General features: G+C 44.3%; 1 protein-coding gene across 2 annotated transcripts in view; it reads left to right on the top strand.

Moving 5' to 3' along the window:
• Positions 1–17,929, top strand: part of SQOR (sulfide quinone oxidoreductase) — a 51,898-nt gene that overhangs the window by 1,854 nt on the left and 32,115 nt on the right. The window contains exons 2-3 of one of the 2 annotated variants that reach the window (XM_037744501.1): positions 6,168–6,236; positions 15,290–15,540. In XM_037744501.1, the coding sequence (XP_037600429.1) occupies positions 15,307–15,540 (234 nt within the window). In that variant the 5' untranslated portion in view covers positions 6,168–6,236; positions 15,290–15,306. The remainder of the gene's footprint in view (positions 1–6,167; positions 6,237–15,289; positions 15,541–17,929) is intronic. The other variant, XM_017545350.2, reaches the window with a different exon arrangement.

Here is a 17,929-nt window from a genome sequence, read left to right as displayed (position 1 = left end):
AGGTTATATTAACTGTTTTGGTTTGTTGGCTACATACATAACTGAAGTAAATGTTAAATTTCAATTAGATACTAGAGAAATAAAAACATGTAAATAATAAATATCAGTAAAAATAAAGATGTAAAAAATGTTTCCCTCTAAGGTGTTGGGTTCAGGTTAAGATCCTCTGATAGTAGAAAGGGCACCGACCAGGAAGTAAGGTGACTTGGCTTCTGGGCTTGACCCTTCCATTGACATTTCCAAGGTCCATTATAATCTTGACTGAGACATGGCTTTGCTCTGTCACCTAAGCTGGAGTACAGTGAGGCGATCTCTGCTTATTGCAACCTCTTCCTGGGTTCAAGCGATTCTCCTGCCTCAGCCTCCCTAGTAGCTGGGATTACACCAGGCACACACTACCACGCCCGGCTAATTTTTGTATCTTTTGGTAGAGATAGGGTTTTACCATGTTGGCCAGGCTGGTCCAGAACTGCTGACCTCAAGTGATCTCTGCCCTTCTCGTCTTCCCAAAGCAGCCACCGTGCCTGGCCTAACCTTGGCTTTTGAACTTCTTTTAGCCTTGGCTTCTCCATTGTACAGTGGAGATGATAACACCTTCCCAAATATTTAAGGTACCCAGCACTGCACTTGGTGTGGAGAGCTGAAGTAATTATCATTTATAAGAACTTATCTGTATCCCTCCCAAGTTTATGGCCTTCCCTGTTATATCCCCAAGCCTGGGGAGGTACTCAGTATTTATTGAATGAATAAGTGGGTTGGAAATGGTTACTTGTTACTATATCCAAAAAACAAAATTCATTAAGGAGACAGCTGGTGGTTTGGGAAATGACTTTGTTTAAGTTTGGGTCTTTTTTTTTTTTTTTTAACTGGCTGAACAAATATATAAACACATCTGAAAGGGGGTTGCTTAAAATGTTAGTCAGGGCCCAGGGTCTGTGTGTGCGTGTCTGTGTGACTGGTGTTCTGCCAGTGAAAATGAAATTGAATGTTGATAGGAAACCGGATTCCTTTGCAGAACGGTTTCTCCTCCATGTTGCCTGTGTGTAGATTTGTTAATCCACCGTGTTGTAACACAGGAAATGTCTTATAAAGAATGGAGACAGACCCATGACAAGGCATTTCTGGGCATAGATGTACTTTTTTCTTCTCTTTTCACCTTTCCCTGCTCCATTATCCACTACATAACTCCTCTTTGACTCTGAAGACCTGGTGAATAGGAGCAGTTTGGGTAGTTTAGGAAGAGCTGCCTGGACCTGGCTTGAAGCCAACTAGTTGCTTCTTAATCCTAACCTTAAAGTTCTATGTAATCCCACAGATGAGGATGGTAATAGTGATAAAGAAAAGTAGATCTAAAAGTAGATCTAGCCAACTGTCCCTGTGCTTTACATTGTGAAAGTGCTAAATTGGGGCAGGAGGTAGAGAACTTTGTGAAAAAACAAACAAAAACAAACAACTAAAAATCCCCAGGAAATTTAGAAAACACTGGGACTATCTATGCCTATAACTTTGGAGAGGGCAAATACTGGCGTTAGGAACTCAGCTGGGCTCCCTTTTGGCCTCCACCAAATTCATATGTTGAAACCCTAACCCCCAGAATCTTAGAATGTGACTATGTTAGGAGATAGTGCCTTTAAAGAGGTAGTTAGGAGTGGTGGTGAGCCCCTGTAGCCCAAGCTACTTGGGAGGCTGAGGGGAGAACTGCTTGGGCTCAGAAGTTCAAGGCTAGCCTGGGCAACATAGCAAGACCTTGTCTCAATAAAAGAATAATTAACCAGCTGTGTTGACTCATGCCTGTAATCCCAGCACTTTGGGAGGCCGAGGCGAGCAGATTGCTTGAGGTGGGGAGTTCGAGACCAGGCTGGCCAACATAGAGAAACCTTGTCTTTACTAAAAATTAAAAAAATTAGCTAGGTGAAGTGGCCCACACCTGTAATTCCAACTCCTCGGGGGCTGTGAGGCATGAGATCACTTGAACCTGAGAGGACGAGGTTGCATTGAGCCTGGAGATCATCACACCACTGCATTCTAGCCTGGGCAACAGAGCAAGACTAAGTTTCAAAAAAAAAAAAGATAATTAAATTAGGTCAATGGGGTGGGTGGGGTCCTAATCCAATATAAATAGTATCCTTATAAGAAGAAGACTAATCAAGAGCATGTGTGCACAGAGAAAAGGCCACACAAAGGCACAGTGAGAAGGTGGCCATCTGCAAACCGGAGAGTGAGGTCCCAGGAGAAACCAATCTTGTCAGCACTGAGGTCTTGGACTTTTAATCTCCAGACCGTTGAGAAAGTAAATGTCCGTTCTTTGATAAAATAAATTTCTGTTCTAGACTTCATCTAGTATATGGTACTGTGTTATGGCAGCTCTAGCAAATTGATAGAACTGGTTTTACCAAGCAGACAATTGGTTAAAAAAAAATGGCTACGACTAGGCACCATCTCTTTTAAGTCATGATCCCGACATGTCCATCACTTGCCCTTGGGATCCCTTACCTCACTTACGCAGAAGAATCTCTCATGTAATCTCCTTCTGCAGACATCCCGTGTGGTCCCTAGGATCCTGCTTGAGGTTGTTAAAGTCATATTCACCTTCATGACTTTGACTATTAGGAAAAGAAAAACTTGGCATCTTCAGCAAGTGACCCAGGTTAGCTGTTGTGCCATGTACATAGTAAGTGTTTTATAAATGCATGGTGGGTGATGAGTGATGATGTTGATAATCTTCCTTAAATACCAGGGGATGACTCCCTTCTGATCATAATGAATCTCCACTTTTTGGCCCTAGCCCAGCCCTCAGAGAACTTTGATTCGGGAATGAAAGTTTTTTTCATTTAATGGAATGGTTTCCATTCTAATTATGTGCCAGGCCTGCTTATAAAGCCTTGTTATTCTTTGCCAAAAAAATTCACATCTCTGATCAATCTAAGGAGTTATTAGAACAAGTGTCCCCATTTGAATGCCTGCTTGTGAACTTCCCTTTTCCTTTTCTCATTTAGAGGCCAGCAGAGTGTTAGAGAAGCAGGGGACCTTTGACGATACCCAGCCTTTATTCCATTGATGAAGAAAGCGTGGCCCAGAACGAGTCAGGATGAGCTGTGCCTAGCACTCCCTGGACTGTGGCCCTGGGTTTCTTGACTCTTGATATGCCCTCAGACAAAGCTTCACCAGGAACGAGTCAGTGTCACCTAGCTGGACACAGGAGAGATGTGAGCTGTGTACGCCTCATTCTGTCTTAACTATTAAAGGATTGAGTTTAGAGTTTCTCCAACTATGTTCAAATAGGAGATGTATACCTTGTATTTAAAGAGTGTTTTCTGATTATGGTTTATGCACACGCTGGATTCCAAGGAATGATATGCCTGAATGAAATGGCCAGTCCCGGTTTACAGTGAACTGCTTGCATGTGAGACTCTGAGTGGAAATCCCAATGCTCCTGAGGCTGATGAGCAATTTTAATGTAATTTAACAAAGTCAAAAAAAACAAGTTGATCCCTGTTGTGTGACTGGGAGTACACCGATTGCACATCAGGCTTCCTTCTCCAGTGAGTCGTGTCCTACAGTCTGCAGATGGGCACACACAGGCTTGTACAGACTAGGAAAGGAAACCTGAAATTTACCTGACCAGAGGCCAACTGTGAGTGGTAGGGTTGAAGGGGAGCTAAGTCGTGCTTGTTTATGTACTAGAATGTGAGAGACAGGCTCTCAGTAACTATAGCAAGCAGAAAAACAAGAATTTTTTTTGTTTTGTTTTTTCCCCCCTATATGATTCAGTCAAAACTCTTTTCAGTTGAAATAATCCAATTGACTGACTTTTTTTTCTTTTTTCTTTCCTGGAACCTGAATGCAAGCATTTTCCTTATGTAGATACAATTTTTGTTTTCTGCTTAGTGTTTGTATTGGTTTGGTGAAATTGTCAGTTCTCTTGTTGTAATGCTTTCTCTGACTGTAAAATAAGCATAGGCTAGGGAAATTTGTAGGAAATTTCTCAGTAGCAAAGGAGCCACTGTTTCATTGCAGTCCTCATTAGCAACTCTTTTCTTTTTTGAGACGGAGTTTCACTCATGTTACCCAGGCTGGAGTGCAATGGCGCGATCTCGGCTCACCACAACCTTCGCCTCCTGGGTTCAGGCAATTCTCCTGCCTCAGCCTCCTGAGTAGCTGGGATTACAGGCACGCACCACCATGCCCAGCTAATTTTTTGTATTTTTTTTTAGTAGAGACGGGGTTTTACCATGTTGACCAGGATGGTCTCGATCTCTTGACCTCGTGATCCACCCGCCTCGGCCTCCCAAAGTGCTGGGATTACAGGCTTGAGCCACCGCGCCCGGCCCATTAGCGACTCTTAACCAGTAACTCTGTAAAGAAAATTCCTACAGTTTTCCCCTAAAGAGTGAGGGAACTGAAGAACCCCAGTGCCGCTCCAGTCCTTGAATCATCAGAGAGCTGTATAGCTTGTTCCTGTTTCCCTGATGACTCAGTCCTGGCCCACTACTGGTGCACTTGCTTCACAGCTTAATATTTAAACAAATGTTTGGATTTATAACAGCTCCAGAGGGAGAGATTCAACATGGCCCTGCAGGGCTAAGTGAAGATTGCTCCATTTTCTTTATTCGTTAACAATATAGTAATACAGTTCCTGAACACAAAGGCAAGAATAGCACGGCCATTACTCAAGAGGAGGTGTGCCAAGAGGAAGAACACTCATTCAATTTTTAAGGGGCATGCTTTCCTTCTCTCTCGCAGTGCCTTAGACCTTTACTCCACTTTAAGTAATTCTAGTACTGCTGCTTACATCCTGTCTTCATTATATTCACCTGAACAAGTGGATGTACTGTCATAGTTCACAGCCTTCCTTCTTCTTTATCCCCTATAGCTGATTGTTGTAAAAATGTCAGTGTGTATCTCACATTCACACCCTTCATCTCTGTTCCCATTGCCCAGACCCTGCCCTCACTGGTGCCTGAATTTCTGAAACAGCCACTCAATGGATCTACATATTCCTGGTCTTTCCTGCTATAACAGAGAGACTCTTCTTACCCACCACTGGCTCTGTAGTGCCTAGCACAATGCCTGGCATCTAATAAACACTCAGAAACGCTGACCTCAACTAAATTACCTCAGTTCATCCTCTCAACTTCCCCTGGAAAATCTAAGTCTTTCTAAATCCAGTTTTATTAAGACCTTCCAAGGGCTCTCACAGTCATTAGCAGTAACCACAGGCTGAATGCACACCAGGGCTCAGCAGGTAACAAATGAGCAACATGGGCGGAGTGGGGCTGGGGTGAACTGAAACCTCATGCAGGGTGGAGAGTTTCCATGTGATAATGTGGGCTTAGTGTTAGAGGCCAAGAATCTGAAATATTTTTGGCGAGATCTCCAAATTTTTTAATGTTGATGACTAATTGAAAATGCAAGAAAAGCACTGTGAACCAAGCAAAACATGGCTCTGGCCTGGACTTGGCCTGCAGGTTGCTGCTTTGTGACATCCAGATCAAATTGCAGTTGTCTGGGATTAAGCTCTCGGACCTAAACTTTAGTAACACATGCCTATCCAATCTTGTTTCTCCTCTTCCCAGTGCACACCTGCCTGAGACTGCCCTCCTTTATGTCCACAGTTAGGAGATTCTCATTGCAAGCAATTCTACTTTCAAAATCTTGAACCCAGCTGCCTAAAACTAGCCCAAACAGGTCCCTGCCATCACTTCTCTGTTTTTGCTCACATAATTCTTTTTTCTTCAGCTGCCTAGATGTCAACTTTGAGTCTTTTTTCCTCTCAGAAGACTTTCCCACGTCTCTTGAAATTATTCTGTCTTCCAGCCTCTATCTTATGTGAATCTTTATTTGCATTTCTAATGCTAACTAGACCTAATTCAGGCCCTTATCGCTCACACCTGGACCACTGCAATAGTCTCCTCACTGATTTGTCAAAATCAACCCACGTCAAACTGGCTTTGTTTCTCCTCTCAAATCTGCCTCTTTGCGTGATTACTTTCCAGAACTTTCTTTTCCCATGTAAAGCCTCAATGCCCTAGCTCAAAGAGTGGAAGGGGGCAAGGCCTGGAGAAATTGCTGTCTCTCAGCACACGCATGTAAGCTCAAATGATTGCATGAAATGTCTTTAGTTCACTGCTGAATCCTCAGCACCTTGAACAGTCTTTTATATATAGTAGGTGCTCAATGAATGCTTGTGGAAATATTCTTAAACAGCAGCAGAATTGTGACCATACAGATTTCAGGTAAGTCTATTTTGTAAAGATATACTTACCTATTTGGCATAGCTAAATGTAATTTAATCTGCGTATCATTTGTGCAGGTAAAGATTCTCCTAATAAACATTCAGCTTAGTTTGTTTCCTGATTTTCAGTTCTGCAAATGTAGCCACCGTGTGATTAAGACGAATTCAGCGTAGGTATAAGCCTGAATTTGCACATAGACTTAGACCTTGCAGAAAACTTGTTTCTTACATTCCTTTCTGAACACTTCTGGCTGATGCCCTCCTTTATCAAGGTTAAATGGATAAAATAGATGTGAAGATGTTTCTTGGTGCAGAAGATATCTTCAGTTTCCATAGAATGGAGGACAGTATATGACAAAGGAAAGGCCAGGTGCAGCTTCTTCTAGAGCGGCTGCTACATTCAAAACTCAAACTGTAGCTATGTTATTTTGTTGCAACAATTTAGCCCAATCACCCACATAAAGGCAACATTCTTTGGTAATCTGTAATTAAATTGCATTTTAAATGCCACCTGTCAGTTTAGTGGACATGTGAGGAGAATCAGCAGAACAAAAATGTGTTAAACATGTAAAAGCTTCCATATGACTGAATAGTTTGGCACACGCATTTTAATCTAGATATGTTACGATGTACCTGGGATTTGTTTTAATCGGGTATGCTGAGGCCAACAGATCAGGAGGTGACTGGCATCACGGAAGCAGCTTTTACAGACAGTTCCCTAGAAACAGGAGGCATAACAGCCCCCATGGGGCCATATGGGAAGGCACCTGCCTGGGTCAGGGGGCAGAAAAAGTCAGGGGAAAGAACAGGCAAAAGACTGTATTGTGGGGCAGGGGAAAGGGCTGGTCAGGTTTGGGATTGGCTAGTTTGAGTAATTTTGGAGCGCTCCAGGGTGCATGGGCTACCTGGAGTCGTAATTGTCTGATGCCTGGCCCTGGAATACTCAGGGCAGAGGAAAATGACCTCCTGGAGTGTAAAAGCCAGATAGAGGAGGTGGTTCAGAGTATGGCTCTGGATTGGTTGGTTTGTATACCAAAGGTGTGCTCATAGGCAAGTCAGGCAAGCCATTTACCATCTTTAAGAGTTAGCTAGTCCTGGGAAGGGCAGTCTTTCTGAGATTAGCAAGGCCCCAAAATGTCAAACCACAAAAAAATACAGACAATGAAAAATATCATTAATACAGTAGTACTCAGAATATTTACAGGAAGGGGAAACAGTTGCCTGCCTGGTTTCATGAAGTATCTAATGCAGTGCCATTGAAATGTGCTGTAAATATTACTGAGCACATTTCTTGCATGTATTTCAGATTAAGATGAGATTTTGCTAAGGATCTCATTTATGGACTAATGTTTGACATTTTCTTGGCACACAAAGTTGTGCTAATCAGGTAACAGTAACAATGTCCTCTTTGAGATATTTCCACATTTAGGCCTGCCTTCTTATAATTTAAGTCAGAGAGTGTGATGGTTAATTTTATGTTCTAGTTTGACTGGGCTATGGGATGCCCAGAAATTTGTTCAAATGGTATTCAGGGTGTGTCTGTGAGGGTGTTTCTGGATGAGATTAACATTTGAATGGGTAGACTGAGCAAAGCAGATTGTCTTCCCCAATGTGGGTTGGCATCACCCGATCAATTGAAAGCCTGAATAGAAGGAAAAGGCTAACACTCCCGTGAATGAAAGGCAATCAGCCCTCCCTGCCTGAGTGCCTTGGAGCTGGGACATCGGATATTTTCCTGCCTTGAGACTCAACTGAAACATGGGTTTCCTGTGTCTTGAGCCGTCCTTGAGACTGAAACTGTACCATAGGCTCTCCTGGGTCTTCAGCTTGCTGATTGCAGATTTGGGACTCAGCTGCCATAATCTTGTGAGCCAGTTTGCAGGAATGTCCTTCGTGTAACAGGGAAATGATGATGTTTGCTTTGGTTGCCTCCCTTGTTCCTTTCACCTCCTCCAGTTAAATATTGTTTTGACCCTTTATTGGCTGTGGGTGCAGGGAGTTTTTGCATATTCCAGGAGGTAGCCAGGTTGTAACTAGCAAGCATTGCTATGTTTGTATTTCTGATGAATTGTCTAAAGAAGATCTCAGAACAGAGGGTCCTGACTCACCAAGGATCCAGGTATTTGTTGTGATTTACTTTCTCATTCAAAATACATATTAAATATTGTATCTAATTTTGTATTTGTAATTTTGGGTTATGAAACCCCAAATTTGATGCCCCAAATTGTATAGGCGTCAATGCCCATAAAACCCAGATCTGCCCCTGCTTAGAGGCCTGCCCATCTAGGAGACAGCATGTGGGGCCACCCAGGGACGCAGGACTCTTGTGTTCTGTGCCATCCCAGCAGAGAGGCCATCCTAAGATTTGGAGCTGGACGGTCCAGACTGGGAATTTCTCCCTCTCGGAATTGCTAGCTACTTCTAATGCCTGCAAATTGCTGCTGCAAAGGATCTTCAGAAAAGGTTGTTCTTCAGAAAAAGAATTATTCTAGCTCTGGCTCTGCTGCTGGTGCATTGTGTGAAACCCTTAAGTGACCTCGCCTCTTGGAACCTCAGTTTCCCCATTTGTAAAGTGACATCAGTGCTTCCAGTGTGGGCTCAGATTTGGGCCCTGTGAATTGTAAAGCTCTATGCACATGGGACGCTGTACGATTATAGGTTGTGTTGCTGTTACTTGTATTGCTAATATCTTGCTGTTGTTAAAATATGCCCAAACCTTAACATTTCAGTGACTAAAGGGCAAAACCCGTGCCCACTCTGACATACTGTTTTTTGATTTTTCATTCATTAGCTCATTTTAACTTTTTATCATGTAAACTTTAATCAAACATGTACAAAAATAGACTGCCACAAGGAATGCTCATATATATCCATCCATTGATTGCAAATTATTGCCAACTCATGGCCCATTTTGTTTCATCTACAACCCTACCCACTTACACCTCCTGAAATATTTTTAAGCGAATTCCAAATCATTTCAACTATAAGAATCTCCGTGCATATTTCTAAAATATAAAGACTCTTAAAAAAATTAAATCAGCACTATTATTGTACCTTGCCCTTCTCTGCCAAAAAAAACTTAATTTCCTTCTTTTCAGTTTATTTAGTAAGTTAAAATTTAATAACATGGAGGCCAAAGTGGGTAGATTACCTGAGATTAGGAGTTCGAGACCAGCCTGGCTAACATGGTGAAACTCCATCTCTATTAAAAATATAAAAATTAGCTGGGCGTTGTGGCAGACACCTGTAATTCCAGCTACTCAGGAGAATGAGGCAGGAGAATCGCTTGAACCTGGGAGGTGGAGGTTGCAGTGAGCCAAGATTATGCCACTGCACTCCAGCCTGAGTGACAGTGTGAGACTCTGTCTCAAAAACAAAACAAAACAAAACAAACATATATTCCCTCTTATCTCCCACCCTACTCCATAGGATTCAGCCAAGCTACTTTAATTTTGTTTGTTTTTGAGACAGGTCTAGCTCTGTCACCCAGGCTGCAGTGCAGTGAGGTAATCTCCACTCACTGTGACCTCCTCCTCCCGGGTTCAAGTGAGTCTCCTGCCTCAGCCTTACTAGTAGCTGGGATTACAGGAGCATACCACCACACCTGGCTAATTTTTGTATTTTTAGTAGAGATGGGGTTTTACCCTATTGACCAGGCTGGTCTCTCACCCCTGACCTCAAGTGGGGCATCTGCCTCGGCCTCCCAAAGTGCTAGGATTACAGGCACGAGGCACTGTGCCCAGCTTGAATTTTATTTTTCTTCAAATTTAAAGTAGGATGGGCCAGGCTCAGTCGCTCAGGCGTGTAAATTGCAGCACTTTGGGAGGCCAAAGTTGGCAGATCACTTGAGGTCAGGAGTTTGAGACAGGCCTGGCCAACGTGGTGAAACCCTGCCTCTACTGAAAGTTGAAAAATTAACTGGGTGTGGTTGTGGGCACCTGTAATCCCAGCTACTCGGGAGACTGAGGCATGAGAATGACTTAAGCCCGGGAGGTGGAGGGTGCAGTGAGCGGAGATCACGCTGCTGCGCTCCAGCCTGGGCGACAGAGCGAGACCGTCTCAAAAATAATTCAATACAATAAAATAATATAATTTCTGTTTATAGGCATTTCCCTGAATTATTAGTTTGAATTAAGTTCCGTTGCTTAGTCATGTGACCTTAGGTGAGTTCTCTACCTCTACTCAAACCCTCAATTTTATCATCTGTAAAATGGGGATTCTACTTATAAAGTTACAAGGATTCTTTGAGACAGCACGAGTACAACTGGTAAACACTCAATAAATGTTAGTTTTTATTGCAGTGATAATTGTTTTCCTACCAAATTCTGTCTTCTGGATTTGAAAAAAGAAAATATTTACTTGAGAGGCATAAATAACTGATGATAGCATTAGGGCTGACTTAATTAAATACTCCCAGAAAGCCCAAGTGGGAGGAGCTAGCTGAGGAGGAGGAGTGTTCCAGCAGTCTCTCCGCCCGGGCACCAGGTGTAAGCCTGACCTGTACTGTGTTCATAGTGCTCACTCATGCCCTGAGACTGAAAGCTTTAGAGATCAGTACCGACAGCTCACAGTAAGTAAGCTTGGGCTGGGTCTGGCAGGAGGAACAGGATGGGCGACAAGAGCTGGAGACTCTTTGTTGTCTGTTTTTCTCTTTGATTTTGGAGGTGTTCTACAAAGATGATTGGTTAAAGGTTGACCCTGTGGTTATTGAAACTCAAAGCAGAGTGAGCCCAGCCTGGCCTAGGCTTGAGAGAAAACAGTTGGAAGTCAAAGACACACTGTGTCCTCAAAAGCAAAAATAGCTGAAGGGTTGATGACAACCCTTGGCTGGGTAGATCTTTCATTAAAAACGATCTGAATAATTCTTTCTTAGCCAGCAGCTCACTTTGAACTCTGCCAGGTGCCCCAGCTGCTCACAAACCACGTCATGTGATGTAAGATTAGCAAGCTTTTGACACAGGCAGACTGTATTGCTTGTCCAGGAAGGGCTGCAGTGGAAAGGTATGAAGTCCCAAAGACTTGTCCAGACTGGGTCTGGAACCAGGGGCTGGTGATGAAAGTAGGGGATGCCCAGTCAGCTGCCTTGTCTTTCAAATCAGCAGGACTTTCTTCTCCAGTTAGACTGCAGTCATATCAAACCATGCATTCTGATCCTTTGAAGGAGGCACTCAATCAATTTAGAATTAATAGAGGAATTTTTATCTAACTTAAAAGCATAATATTATTGAGGCACTCAATCAATTTAGAATTAATAGAGGAATTTTTATCTAACTTAAAAGCATAATATTATTTAATTATAAAATATATTGCATGTGCCATTTGGTAAATGAAAGTTAATTTACCTTATTTATTGATTTTCTTTCTTTTTCTTTTTTTTTTTTTTTTTTTTTTTTTTTTTTTTTTTTTTTTTTTTTTTTTTTTTTTTGCGGCTGAAGAGTGTTTAGTGTTCCATTGTATGGATATACTACAGTTTACTTTGAAATCAAGTCTTACTCTGTCTGCCAGACTGGAGTGCAGTGGTGCAATCTTGTCTTACTGCAGTCTCCACCTCCTGGGTTCAAGTGATTGATTCTCCTGCCTCAGCCTCCCGAGTAGCTGGGATTACAGGAACCTGCCACCATACCCAGCTAATTTTTTTGTGCTTTTAGTACAGACAGGTTCACCATGTTGACCAGGCTTGTCTCAACTCCTGGTTGTCAAACTCCTGACCTCAGGTGATCCACCCACGTTGGCCACCAAAAGTGCTGGGATTACAGGCATGAGCCACCGTGCCTGGCCTCACTTTTTAGAATTACTGGAGTAAGGCGGATGAGAAGGTGGGACATGGGCAATTTTTTTTTTTTTTTTTTTTGAGACAGAGTTTTACAGTCACCCAGGCTGGAGTGCAGTGGCATGACCTTGGCTCACTGCAGCCTCTGTCCCCTGCCTCAGTCTCCCAAGTAGCTGGGATTACAGGCATGTGCCACCACACCCAGCTAATTTTTAAATTTTTATTAGAGATGGAGTTTCACCAGGTTGGCCAGGCAGATCTTGAACTCGACCTAAAGTGGTCTACCCGCCTTGGCCTCCCAAAGTGCTGGGTTATAGGCACGAGCTACTGTGACAAGACTATTTTTTTTTTCTCCTCTTTGATGGGGTCTGGCTCAGTCACTCAGGCTGGAATGCAATGGCATGATCTTGGCTCATTGCAACCTCCACTTCCTGGACTGAAACCATCCTCCTACCTCAGCCTCCAGGCTAGCTGGAACTACAGGCATGTGCCACCATGCCTGTCTAATTTCTTTTTTCTTTTTTGAGATGCAGTCTTGCTCTGTCACCTAGACTGGAGTACAGTGACCCGATCTTGGCTCACCGCAACCTCTGCCTCCTGGGTTCAAGCAATTCTCCTGTCTCAGCCTCCTGAGCAGCTGGAAGTACAGGCACATGCTACCATGCCTGGCTACTTTTTTTTGTATTTTACTAGAGATGGAGTTTTACCATGTTGCCCAGGCTGGTCTCCAATTCCTGAGTTCAGGCAATCTACCTGCCTCAGCCTCCCAAAATGTTGGGATTACAGGTGTGAGCCACCGCGCCCAGACCTTTTTTTTTGTATTTTTGGTAGAGATGGGGTTTCACCATCTTGGCCATGGCTGGTCTTGAACTCCTGGCCTCAAGTATTCCTCCCGCCTGGGCCTCTCAAAGTGTTAGGATTACAGGCATGAGCCACGGTACCCAGCCTGGATTTTTAAGTGTGTTTCATCTTGTAAGAATGTAGCAATGAAGTGGCGTGCACCACCATGCCTGGCTAATTTTTGTTTTTGATGAGTTTCCTCATGTTGTCCATGCTGGTCTCAGACTCTTAGGCTCAGGTGATCCCCCATCTCTGCCCCTGAAAGTGCTGGGATTACAGATGTGAGCCACCATGCCCAGCCAGTATCCATAACTAAAATGTTGTGTGTATAGTAGAGATCTTATAAAATACAGAAAAGCAGAAGAAATCAAAATCACTTGTTATTCTAAAACCCAGAGAAAACCATTTACCAGTGTTAAGATTTTGGCTTTGTTTATTTTCAATACATTTTCTCTTACATAGTTGAGAGAATATTGCATTTCTAATTTGTATCCTGGTCACTATGTAAACATTTTATATATTCTTTTTTTTTTTTTTTTTTTTGAGACAGAGCTTCACTCTGTCACCCAGGTTAGAGTGCAGTGGCATGATCTCGGCTCGGCTCACTGCAACCTCTGCCTCCTGGGTTCAAGCAATTCTCATGCCTCAGCCTCCCTAGTAGTTGGGATTACAGGTGCACACCACCATGCCTGGCTAAAAAGTTTTCTATTTTTAGTAGATACAGGGTTTTACCATGTTGACCAGGGTGGTCTTGAACTGCTGACCTCAGGTGATCTGCCTGCATTGGCTTCCCAAAGTGCTGGGATTACAGGCATGAGCCACCATGCCCAGCCTATATATTCTTTATGAACATAATTTTAAAAGAATACATAAATCATCTTGTGTTCCATATTTTAGTTAACCTTTCTCTACTGTTTTGATATTCAGATTGCTCTCTGCCCTGGTATTAAAGTGGTGACCGGAGCCTTCCCTGGCCTGTGTGGAGCCTACGGTTTTTTTTGTCCCCAGGACATAATTAGGCATAATCCACAAACCAATTAACAGAGGGGTGACTGGATTATGAATACATTTGTGAGAAACATCTTTGTAAAGGTTTTTCTTCTTCAGTATTAGAGGTTATTTCCTTAGATTAGATTCCTAGAAATGGAAATGCAGGGTCAAAGGGTAAGTTTCCTCTGCTCCTCTTTTCCATTCCCTATCATTTTCCCCCTCGCCAAGGCCTTTCCTTCTTTTTATAGCCCCTTTGCCCTCAGCTTTCTCTAATCCCCTTGTGCAGCCTTCCTCTCCTCCAGTCAGAGGTGAAATGATATAATTAAGTCATTTCATTAAGAAGTTAGTAACCTTAGCAGCTAGAAGTGTTAATCCCCAGCTGGACACTTGCGTTTAATAAAGGGTTCTTGGAGCAGTGTTGAACCCAGAGAACTGGACTTGGCGGTAGGATCTGGGGCACTGTTATACCCAGGGAGGAAGATATCGTGAGTTGGGGCCCTTGAAGTTTTATAATTGAATGGGGTCCTGGACGTCAGGCCAGCTTTGTACGTGGGGTAAAGCAAAGGTCAGTCTCCGAGAAGCCTTAATTTCCTCTCTGCTAAAGCACTAACTGCTCAGAGTAGAAACAGGTTTTCTTAAAGGTAAAGTGAGTCCCTCAGAGGAACTATTAAGGAGAAGTTGTTTACTGAATTGGATGTAATAAAAGACTGGTCAGCAGCATGTGCAGATTCCTTCTATAAAATATAACTTTATGATACCAGGCAGGGCTCCTTTTATGGCTTTCTAAAATCATCTGGTTGAAATTGCTAGAGGTGTGGAGGGCCTTCACCTGCATGTCTGTAGCTAGTGATTTGATTACATCGTATTTCCCTGGGTGAGCAGAGCCAGGAGGCCCCAGGGGCTGAGGCCTTGATTGCCTTGGTGGGCACTCTGAGTTGCAGAAGTTGGGTTTCTTGCTAGACAGTTTCTGTTTCCACAAGGTCTCAGGTGCCTTTTACTGCAAGGAATGTTGCAGGCCTCTATTTGTGGACTTATGTATCAGTTTTAATGGACTGAAAACCCAAAGAAAGCATTGGGGAGTGTGTCTTGGTGGAGAATGGGCTGACAGCTGGATAAACCAGATGGTGCCCTAGATCTTACGGATGGACAAGGATGGGTACAGACAGATTATTAGGAAGGACTTAAAGAATTTGGGAACCTGTTTCAAACAAAGTCCTCGATGGCCTGAACATAGCAGGAAGGGGAGAAATGGAAAGCGTAGCCCATTGATAGCTACCAACTTGGTGCTCTCGGGAGATCTTGGGACCATAGCCAGTGGGGGAAGTGGTCTTGAGAGAGAATGGGGACCAGCTGGAGGGGCCAGATGCCAGCCTCCCTTCCTCCTGGAAAGAAAGCACTTCAGTCACACGATCGTTTCTACCTTGGCACTCACAGCCCTGTCTCTTCCCTTCCAGCCTGATCCTGCCTGAAGATGGTGCCGCTGGTGGCGGTGGTGTCAGGGCCCCGTGCCCAGCTCTTTGCCTGCCTGCTCAGGCTGGGCACTCACCCGATTGGCCCCCTTCAGCTGCACACAGGGGCCAGCCACACAGCCAGGAAGCATTATGAGGTGCTGGTGCTGGGTGGGGGCAGTGGTGGGATCACCATGGCCGCCCGCATGAAGAGGAAAGTGGGTGCAGAGAATGTGGCCGTTGTTGAGCCCAGTGAGGTAAGCCTCCCCTTTTGAGTGCCTGGGTGTGTGTGCATGTGTGTGTGTATATGTGTGCGTGTGTGTGTGTGTGTGCACCTGTGTGTGTGTTCCAGGGTTGGGCATGACTATCAAGCAGTGGGTCTTCATGTGCCCACGTTAGTGCTTCTCCTGGGCACAGAAAGCAGCCCATCCAAAAGGACTGGGAGAAAGTGGAGGGAAGGAGAGAGGGGAGGACAGATCTCTTGGCTTTTAGTGTTCTCCTCTGTATTAGTTTCTTGGGGCTGCCATAACAAATCAGTACAAATTGGGTGGCTTAAAACAGCAGCCATTTATTCCCTCGCAGTTCTGGATACTAGAAGTTTGAAGCCAAGCTATGGGCAAGGCCACGCTCCCTCTGCAGCCTGGGTGAGGGGGATGGACAGGAATTTGTCTCATGCCTCTTCCCCAGCTTCTGGTGTTTACCCTGAAATCCTCGCCACTCCCTGGCTTACAGCTGTGCCGCTCCCTTCTCTGCCTCCATCTTCACAGGATGTTCTCTGTGTGTCTCTGTGTCCCTGTGTCTTCACACGACCCTCCTATAAAGCCACCAGTCATTGGATTTATGGCACACTCTATTCAAGAATGACCTCATCTTAATTCAATTACATTTACAAAGACCCTATTTCCAAATAAGGTCACATTCCCGGGCACTCGGGTTAGAATGTTAACATCCTTCTTTGAGAGAGACACAGTTCAACCCACGACATTCTCCCAATGCCACCCTCCTGCCCAGAGGAGAATCAGTGGCTGCTGCACTTTCCTATCTGTTCTGTTCTGTAGAAGGGAGGATGAGCTGTGGAGCCGGGAGACCTCTGAAAAGCTGTCAGTGGGCTTAGAAATTTAAATGCAAGGGCAGATTATAAGGGAGAAAAGGTGGCTGGCACTAGGAGGGAACACTGAGTAAGGCATTGTCTCACAAAAGACATGTTAAGATTGTCCAAAAGCTTCAGAAAAGTCTTCGAGGGTTGTGGTGGCTTGCCTAATGTTTCCCATGGAACTAGGCATGTACCGGTTGGGAGCTGTGTCCTTGGGAGGAAAAAGCAAAGTGGATCAGATGCCTGTTTCAGAGGGGGGATGTGACGAAGAAGGCATACTTCTTTCCAAGACTCGTTCCCAGTAGGGGATGATGTTACCCAGGGCCATGATTTGAGAGGAAACGGGGACAGTCTCTATCATTTTCCTTTTAAAGTGGCGTCTCTTCAATTCAGGAACATCACTTACACGGCAGTGGTCTGAGAGCTGTATCAGGTGGCCCCTCTTTCCGGTGTATGTTGTATTTTAGCCAGTGCATGGGCAGGTCTCCAGCCGGGCTTCTCTTTGTAAGGACACTGGCTCTTCTGGGAGCTGGGCACAATTCGGTGGCCAAAATCAAGTTTGTCCTGCCTTGTGAGAAAATGCAGGACAGGAATTTCTGGAAGGAGCTGCCAGAGCCCCAGGCTTGGTAATTTCCCTGCCGAGTCTGGCTTAGTGCTAGCTGAAGCTGATGTTCATAGTCTAAAAATAAAGTCCGTGCTTGTGTTTTTGTTCCTCTTACTGTTCAGGATAAACTGGCCAGTGATGAGCTCTTATAACTGGAGACCTCTCCCTCCTCTTGGATCATATTATTGATTGTAGAGAGATTGCAAAGTCATTCCTGGTGTCCTCTTCACCTCTCTGTGGGTTTTGGCAATGCTGGCCAGCCACTTTGAGGCATTTTGGCAACATTGAGAACTCTTGGTCCCCAGTCTACTCTAAGTGGATTGGAATTCTTAGAGGCCATTAAACAAGTCTGCCCTTTGCCCCTATGTCCGGAACTTTCACACTAACTTAGATCAAGAATGGACTGTCTGTTGCTGGGCACGGTGGCTCACGCCTGTAATCTCAGCACTTTGGGAGGCTGAGGTGGGCAGATTACCTGAGGTCAGGAAGTCAAGACCAGCCTAGGCAACATGGTGAAACCCCATCTCTACTAAAAATGCAAAAATTAGCCAGGTGTGACAGCACAGTTACTTGGGAGGTTGAGGTAAGAGAATCACCTGATCCTAGGAGGTGGAGGTTGCAGTGAGCTGAGATCATGCCACTGTACTCCAGCCCGAGTGATAGGGCGAGACTCTGTAGAAAAAAGAATGGACCATCTGAAGCAAGAAAACTCCAGAAAATAATGAAAGTTTGAGTATGCATTGCACTGTAGAGTAGGATCTGGTACGTATTGTCTTTGGGTGTGAAATCTCTGAGTGTCTGAGAAAGTAGAAGAAGGGCTGATCAGTAAACACAGCCCTCATTGGACTTAGGAAAAACAGTTGGAAGTTAATGAAGCTTAGAGGATCCCTGGAAGTGGCTGTAAACTCTCCAGACTTACCACTGTCTCCACGTGCTCCTGAGGAACCAT

Source organism: Cebus imitator, unplaced genomic scaffold, assembly GCF_001604975.1.
Source record: "Cebus imitator isolate Cc_AM_T3 unplaced genomic scaffold, Cebus_imitator-1.0 Scaffold9, whole genome shotgun sequence".
In the NCBI taxonomy this organism is placed as follows: Eukaryota; Metazoa; Chordata; class Mammalia; order Primates; family Cebidae; genus Cebus; species Cebus imitator.
The sequence above is the reverse complement of the archived record's forward strand: the minus strand, read 5'-3'. Positions and strand labels throughout refer to the sequence as shown.